Source organism: Ptychodera flava, chromosome 13, assembly GCF_041260155.1.
Source record: "Ptychodera flava strain L36383 chromosome 13, AS_Pfla_20210202, whole genome shotgun sequence".
Taxonomy (NCBI): Eukaryota; Metazoa; Hemichordata; class Enteropneusta; family Ptychoderidae; genus Ptychodera; species Ptychodera flava.
This window is the reverse complement of record NC_091940.1, coordinates 11328331-11337126: the sequence shown is the minus strand read 5'-3', so window position 1 is coordinate 11337126 and position 8796 is coordinate 11328331. Positions and strand designations below refer to the sequence as shown.

At 36.3% G+C, this 8796-nt stretch overlaps 1 protein-coding gene across 1 annotated transcript; it reads right to left on the bottom strand.

The window, feature by feature from the left end:
- Positions 1 to 622: 622 nt before the first annotated feature.
- Positions 623 to 8130, bottom strand: LOC139147404 (insulin-like growth factor 1 receptor). Its single transcript, XM_070718497.1, has 8 exons — positions 7585 to 8130; positions 6949 to 7059; positions 6375 to 6655; positions 5257 to 5339; positions 2446 to 2486; positions 2206 to 2303; positions 1637 to 1748; positions 623 to 1212 (listed from the first exon to the last, which is right to left on the bottom strand). Exons 3-7 carry the CDS (start codon positions 6516 to 6518, stop codon positions 1719 to 1721), a joined length of 396 nt encoding a protein of 131 aa, XP_070574598.1. The 5' UTR covers positions 6519 to 6655; positions 6949 to 7059; positions 7585 to 8130; the 3' UTR covers positions 623 to 1212; positions 1637 to 1718.
- Positions 8131 to 8796: the final 666 nt, after the last annotated feature.

The following is an 8796-nucleotide window of genomic DNA, read 5'->3' as shown; positions in this document are numbered from 1 at the left end:
TAAAATTATCTCCATGGATCCGATCATGTAATTCTGATGCCGAAGTTTTGTATTTTCTAAATGCTCTTAGTTTTTTATGCTAGTTTCGGGTTGTGTTTTATAACTGGTACATTACCATTTTGCTACAGCTGGCATGAGCTGCAATCAGAATGACGTATTGGTGAACTTGATGTAATAAATATAACAAAACACATAGATACAACAAAGGCAGCCCTTGACTTTAATCAGACTAGCAATCTGGGCAGAATAACACAACAATTTACTGTAGTAGCTTGATGTAACATTGAAAACAAATATTCACAAATTCTGCTCAAGAGAGTGCCATGCATATTTAAAAAAATGTTGAAATCACTACTAGCAGTTATAGCATCATTTGAAAGACATAGTCCTACCACTTTATCTCCTCAGCCCTATTGCAATGTGAATTTAATATGCATAGATGCATTTCAAGATACATTTTCGTCAGTCCATCTACCAAATTGCTGTCTTATGTTTAACAAATGAGAAAATAATCTTGGTTTTCTCTATTTGCACTAAAGCAAATTAACAACAATAGATATACCAGTAACCACCAACAAGGTGCATAAATTCAGCTAGTTTTTACAGATGTAAATGTTTGAATGAACGAATCAGCTGCCTGTTCAGTGGGTACTCTGATATATGTGCAGGGTCGTTAATATACCATACCTCATCATTTCAGTTATACATTTTCATTTGGCCAGAAAGTAATAGAAACGCTAATATGGTGACAATATGTCAAAATCATGAACTGATGCACATATGTGAATTATCAAACGAAGGGATGTAAAGACCACCTCAGGTGTCTAGGTGTCAGGTGTCTGATTCATCTGGAATTCATGTTCATATGGTCTTTCTTTGCACCTGGACAATGCCATTGAAATACAAGAGCATGCACTGTACAAAGAATTTTCTGACACAGTCAAAACTAATGATATAAAACAGACATTTTTTTGCGCGGTTGACACTATTTTAAATTGATAGTAAACATGACAACGTCATATTCTGCACATCATGAATGTAGCTAACGCTAAACATTACACGAGGGTACTCTCAATTTAACCTATGCGAGATTGGCTAAGCTGTCCCAGATCTTCCAGTCGAGCATTCTACTGAATCAGGTCATTCATTCAAGGCCAAGTCCATATCAGGTCTATCATTGTCTCTTTCTTTGAAGGCTTCTGTGAAGAATCTCTGCGAAGGTTGAACATCATTGTAGTGTTAATTAGAATGTTGACAGAGTATGGAGTTGTAACCCGACTTTTACTCTAGCACAACTTTTCACCCCGAATAGGAACTTGTAGCTGAGAGTTTTGACCCAAATATTTAGCTTAAATGCAGATTTTTGAAACACCCCCCTCATTAAACAGGAATCTTGTGTAGAGTTCCTGCTTCGCAGTTTGAACTCGCCAGGGTACATTGTCCACTTTGGGAGGTGAGTGCCCCCCCTTTCAAACCAAAAAGTAAACTTTATGTGAAGATACCGGATGAAGAAAAAGCCCCAAATAAAGCATGTAGAATGTCTTGTATTCAAATGTACTGGAAGTTGATACAATTATTCTTCTGGAGAACAAGTTGAAGAGCGAAGTACCGTATATGTGAATTTACTTGAACTTACTTGATATCCGTTGGCTGGTATTCTTAACATACAATCAAAGTCAGCCATGAGTTGGTCTGGTGTTGGTCGCTCGTACCTGTCTTCATGCCAACAGCGCTGCATAATTCGGTATCTACCGAGGATGGAATACAACAGTCTATAACCAACAAGGACTTCAAATAAAAGACGGTAACCTTCAATATGGCTATATTGAAGAGTAACGCGTTTTATTTTCAATGTTTTCTATTTTGGTCTCTTATTCTGATCGATTTTATTTTGATTTAACTAACCATATATGGGTAGTTACATATAAAGACAAGTTTGGAGAGTGACATGCACCACATCGAATTTTCAGCATGATGAGCGATAAGTTTCATATCATGAAGAAGAAGAAGGCATAGTTTCCTGTCTATTGTAAGTTCTCACTATGGACAAGCTTTCATGGTTTATGAAAGATTGGTGACACCATTAAAACTCTGGCTATGAAAAAGAAATTTTACGATCGTGATATGAAGTTAGCGAATTTGAGCAGGCTTTTGGAACTTGCTATTCATGACTATAACTTTGACTATTTGAAATTTATCACTCACGCTCTCAGTGTGCATCCTTCTGGCTTCACAGGTCTTCTGCCATTTCTCAGATACTCCAGTAAATTTTGCAACTGGAACGTCGGTCATTGGCGACCCGCCTTGTTAAAAGACCGAAATGCAACAAAATCAGCAAATCATGACGAAGGATTTACAAGAATATTTTACTGAGGAATCACTTTTGGCTAAGATCTTCCTGACGAAACACTAAACACTAAAAAGCATATTGAATTTCAGACTTACCGAGCGAAGCAATTTCCCACAGTAAGATTCCGTAAGACCATCTATTAAAATTAAAAAGCAATATAGAATGAGGCTGCTAGTAATTAGAGAGTATGAGACCGTAGGTGGCACATCATCTTAACGGAAAAATCATGTTGTATGAATAGAATGAGGAAAACAATGTAAAGTTTTAAATAAGCCATCGAAAAAATGCTGCTTGGATATTTATGGGTACTGGTAAACAAATTGTAGATCAGATGTGAAAACTGTAGCCGGACAGTTTTCCGGAAGTTCTGATGAGCAATGGTAATTAATGGCTGACGTTCTAGAAGTTAAATCATTGTTTGTTGTTCGGACTGTATTTTATTACTTTGGCAGACCGGCAGAGGAAAGTATGTGACTCAATCTCTGCAAATTTAAGGCGTTTGGTACCGTTACAACAACAACAACAACAACAACAACAACAACAACAAAAACAACAACAACAAGCATAGCATTGTGTTGTGATATATAAATTTTTTGTATTTCAATACATTTTAGGGAAAAGACACTCTACGTCTTTTATAGAATAAATATAAATGAAATACTATCAAAAATGAAAGCTATCATCCCATGACAGACAACGTCGCTCTTTTGAGCCTTTTCCCCATTATTTTGTTCGATAGAAAAGTAGTTTGTGTTGTTTGACTTCTTGCAACATACTGAAATACTGGTCAACTTTGTACAACCCAAATCTTCGTTTCATCAGTCAATATTAAAATATTCAGTGAAACATTTTACGGTCTATACAAAAAATTCAAGTTCAAAATTCAAGTGCACACCTCTCACCGTTAATGGCTGAACATACACTTATACATCAAGTTGAACCTCACACAAGCTATTGTAATGGAATCTTATATTTTTCCGGGCATTTCATGCAGACTAGAGTAGGAGCTAAATTTCTCTTACACTATGGCAATGTTAATTTGTCATTCTTGTAGGAAAGCAAGTCGGAAGAGGAAAGGTCCATTTTGTCTAGAGGTCACAAACGATTTCATTTTTTTGCATTCAGCAAATGGGTAATATTTGATATTTTTTCATTTATGTACTATTACTACAGAAAAAGTGTCATATAAAAAGTGTAAAAAAAACAATAAACTTTAAATACGAGAGAGACAGTCTGCAATCAAATTGTCTCTGCCCTTGATACGTCTAATGTCAAGATTAAACTCCTGGTAACATTAAATTCCATTATAACAATCTCTAATTTTTGCCTTTTAATTTCTGCAGAAAAACAAAATGGTTCTGGTCAATATAAACCACTATTGGCTGGTTTGAAGAAGTAACATAATGTTTTAAACATAATATCAAAGATAAACACCTTTAATTGTAGAGTAGTTTTTCTGGGATTTGTTAAATTTGCGTGAAAAGTAGCAGACAGGATTATCTATCCCATGATTATCCTCTTGCAATAGAACAGCACCAGCAGCCACATCACTAGCATCTACAGCTAATTTGAATGGCAAACTGAAATCTGGTGCAGACAAGACTGGAGCATTTTGAAGTATGGTTTTAAGTGTATCAAATGCCTCTTGGCATTGTTCTGACCAAGCAAACTTTACTTTCTTTTTAGTAAGTTAGTCAAAGGCTCAGTAATGGTGGTAAAATTGGGCAGAATTCCCTGTAGAAACCAGCCATATACAGAAAGTGCATCAGTTGTCTCTTGCAATTAGGTATTGGAAAGCTTGAAATACCACAGATTTTGGCATCGACAGGTTTACCTCACCCTACAGTATGTCCAAGGTAAGTCACCTTTGCCCAACCATCAGATTTGGCGAGGTTAATAGTCAAGGGATAAGAAGCTTTTAAACTAAGAAAATGTGTTGGACACATTATAAAACTCTAATTGAGATAATAAAGAGATAAAGTCGGTGCGCTTAGATCCATGTTGACCAGTCTGACCTTCCCGTTTTCAATTTGAGACAGCCTGACATTAAAGGCCCGATAGCTGTATCTTTTTCGCATACTTTTGTGATTTCACTTCCAAGCTAAAACAAGTTCATTGGAATGAACTCAATGAGGGGTATTTATAAAGGAAGAATAAACTGTCCACTGGGACTACATGTGCAATTTTGAGCAAGATAAATAATAAATGGCGCCCTCGTGCAAATAAAGCAAAAACACAGTACGCAGTGCATATATGCACTGGAATCTTCACAGAAACAACAGAGTAGTCTAAGATATAATGCTGAATGTTTTCCACTGGGATACCATATGCTGTTTATTTTGTAATATTATCAATTCTTAAAAATGACGGGAAATCAAAATAACGGTTAAAATTTAAATTTGCTTGTCCAATTTTTCATTGGTTAAAAGACTATATCGTTTTAATTTGTAGAATTTAAAGAAAACCAGAGAAAAAAAGAAAGCCTTTTTCAGGTTCACAGATTTCAAGAGATACAGCTACATGGGCTTTAAATGGCCGTCTTTCTTACAATAATGACAAGAAGGAGTACCAACTTGTTTGACTAACTAAGCTCAGGTCATTGGTGGAGAGAATGACCTACATGACAGCGTCGTCGCCGTCATTTTTTACAGTGAGTGACTTTATACAAGTATTCCATGTTTGTATATCGAAGAGGTAAAAAAGAGCAACTTTGTCCCTTCAATATTGCCACGTTCAGTGTGAGACTGGGACATAGATATATCTGTTAAAAGAAACGTGTAGACGTTGCATGGGGTTTATTATTTACGGTAGTTGACTTGGTTGGTTTCTGCCTTATATTGACGCTGTGACTCCACAAACCACAGAGACCTTTCAAGTATTTGTCCCTTTTTGATCGTTCAACTTACATGTCGCTTTCCAGTGTAAACGTTCCGTCATTGAGAAACTCTGGTGGCATCCATCGTAATGGGAATCGACATTGCTGGTTTGCCTGCAGACAGATGTGATATTAGGAGTATTACAAACTGTATCTGCCACTGGCCCCAGTCTCCGCACATGATCCTATTCAATGCAACGTACCCCTCCAAAACTTTTAAAATCGCGTGTTCTCCATACTCTGCAGTCAGGTTTATATTAACATTGGTCTGTTACTAGTAAACTTTCTTGATACAAAATTGTTAACATTACACCTAGTATCCCGCTATAATGAAATACAATGAAAGGGCCAGTAACTGTCAGTTTAACTTGATGATTTTTTTTCTCACCGTAAACTTTTATTTTCGAATATGTCCATTGTAAGTTCATGTTAAAACACCAACTATTTAGCGTGTCAACACAGTGTCTCTATGTGAAGATTGCAATGCTATTGCTTACATTTGAATTCTTGTACGGACAAGAATTCGCTTGTCAACATTAACAATGCAGTCTACAAATGTATATGTTGAAATGTCAAGCTGAATACTGCGTATTTCAATGTGCTTTGGGGAGAAAAACAAGAAATTGCAGTTGACATTAAAAAATATTGTAAAATCCTGAAAGTTACAGCTACTGGTTCTTTGTGTAATTCAGAACAATTCATGATAATAGAAAGTTTGATTGTGGCGAACTTTCATTTTAAGGTTATTTTTCACTAAGAACGACATAATTTCGAAATACGCTTTTATAAGCGTTTCCTTATTTTGTTATTCGTGAGTCTATTTCACATGCGTAAGCTTAAACATTAATAATATTTCGAAAATTAACAATTAAAAATATTCTCCACAAACAATAATCCTAAAGGAATGCTTATATCATTTAATTATGATTTTATGTAATTTTTTGTTCATTATTTGATATTATTTTACAATAATGGCCCGAGTTTACTTAAACATGGAATTTGAACGCTTGTGAACATAGCAAAGGAATATACAATAGCACCAACACTTAAATTCCGTTGAAATTGAGGGTTAGGGGCGACATTTGTTACTGTTCACATACAGGCAACTTGACGGAGTTTGTTAAAGAGGAGGGGAAAATCAAAACCAACCCAGGTTGGTGTCAGGTAATCACTCCCAAGTCTTTCATAAACATCTCGTCCAAGTCCAAAATCTCCTATCTTGGCTGTGAAATCTTTGGTCAGGAACACATTGCGAGCAGCGATGTCTTTGTGCATTACACCTTTCATCGACATGAACGACAGGGCATTGGCGACGTCTCTGGAAACTTTTATCAACTGTGTTTCTGTTTCTGTGTGGAGTAATCTCAATGATGCAAGGTAGCTCTTCAGATCACCTTGGCATGCATATTCTGTCAGTATGTACTTCGGATCTAGGAGGATAGAAGATAGAAGATCATGTTGATTTCTTGGCAAATGGTAATATTAAATACTTCATACGGCTTAAATTCATCCAGTGTTCAACGCATTGTTTAAGGAATTCTTCAACTAATATTATTAAAAGAGGTATTATTGTGAAAATCGGGTTCCGAAAGCTACGTCTCTTAAGCAAAATACGCTTACTACGTATTTATTAACTTCTACGTAAATTTTGCTCAGCTGTGACATTGAGAAATTTGTGTCAACTCGTACAAACATGGTCCAGAAAGTCCAATCAGAGTCCTACCTCCATTGATGACAATTCCAAGAAAAGGAATAACATTAGCATGGCAAGCCAATTCCACCAGACACTGAACTTCATGAACGAAGTTTTTCCTGCTGAATGCATCTGAACGAGCTGAATTGAAAAAACAGCATCAACGTCATCGTAAACAAGACCACTTATCTGTATGTGACACTTGTGCATTAGAGAACAATGTGATAAAAAGATCACATCAAGGTCAAAGGTCGAATTTCGAGCCTACTTGTCGTCCAGATCACAAATGACACTTTCTCTGACGAGTGAGTACCATGTGACATTTTCCACATATTAAATAATTGATGTTTGGGTTACAATATTGGAGTAACTCGTCTTCCAGCTATTGCAATGACCATATCGCTATTGATGATTTTGCTCGAGACTTTGTTCAAGGCATTAAAGGAGTGATTTTTGCTGACAAATACAACGTGGTAAGTGCATATATATGCCGCACAGGTTGGACGCAAATCTTGTCTGCTCACATTAACCTACATACCGTTTTTTTCGATCACTAACTTTTCGGGTACTGCTGGACTAGGCTAGGCTTTGGCTTCAGAGTTTGCTTACGTTCTTGGGATGTTTCGTTTCCTTCAATAAGACTTAATGTAAAGGAAGTGAACTTACTTTCGCAGAGGGTTTTAGCAGCAACTATTTGCTCCCTTCCACGGACGGTCAGTCGAGCTTTGTAGACTCGACCGAATTCCCCAACACCAATTGGTTCTTCATTGAGTATCTTCAGAGCTGTTCTGTCCACATTCAAAGCTAATGCTGCCTTAGGCAAATGTTCCTAGTAATTGATTGTCCAGTTACAACAGATAAAATCATGAACACCACAGCGGCGAGAAAGTATACATGACAATTGAATTTTAGTCAAGACAATATTCACTTGCTAACAATGACATGTTATTTTGTTACTTATACACATGATGTATTTCAAAAGTTTCTGAATTGTTCAGCGACAGAAGACAAAATTGTACATGTTTTCTTAAATGAAAAACCCTGTAAATAACAGAGTCATAAACTTGCCTGCAGATACTCTTCAAACTCTCGGTCTATTCCGTCAAGAGGCTTATACGTCTGTTTCTCTCCTTAGACATGTACCCAGTGTCACAACACTGACGACTGCAGCTGCTACTATACGACCCATACATAGACTGGTATAACGTTGATACCAACTGTCCACGATATAATAACGAAGTATGATAAGAATTTCAATGTTCATCGATTTTGTATTAAGATTTATCTCATGACTTTGCGAAACCGCCTGCTTTTTATCCAAAGTGAAGGAAACTTTAACTAACCGATTTTGAGAAAGTGCAACAGTGGATGCTTTACACGTAGTAACATAATATAATATTGTGTTATGCATTTTGAACGAAATGAAAATTTGAAGAGGAAAAGAATCCTTGAATTCTCACTTCTTAAAAAAATGGAAATTTTCCCATCCACTCCCCTCCTCCCCTCATCGAATCAAAAATAGCAAAGAATTTGACTAAGAGGACAATATTCAACGGAAAGCAAAGGATAACACTGTGTAATTGTCAAAAAGCATTAATGCGAGAATCAGGTCTTTAGGGGCTTGTTAGGACAGTATCTAACACCACCGTAAATGCAGTGTATCTCTATGAAAAATAAATTGATAAGCATAACATGGCCGCATTATCTCTTGACCGACATTTGAAAAGGAACGCTAGCTTCATATATGCATAATTTGGATGTTCACACTGTTTTCCAAACGTCAAACAGTAAATATGTAATCATTAAGAACAGTTCTTTGGATCTGCATAATTACGTCTTTCATCAGCAAATAGTTTATGAACGAAATGACACAATAAT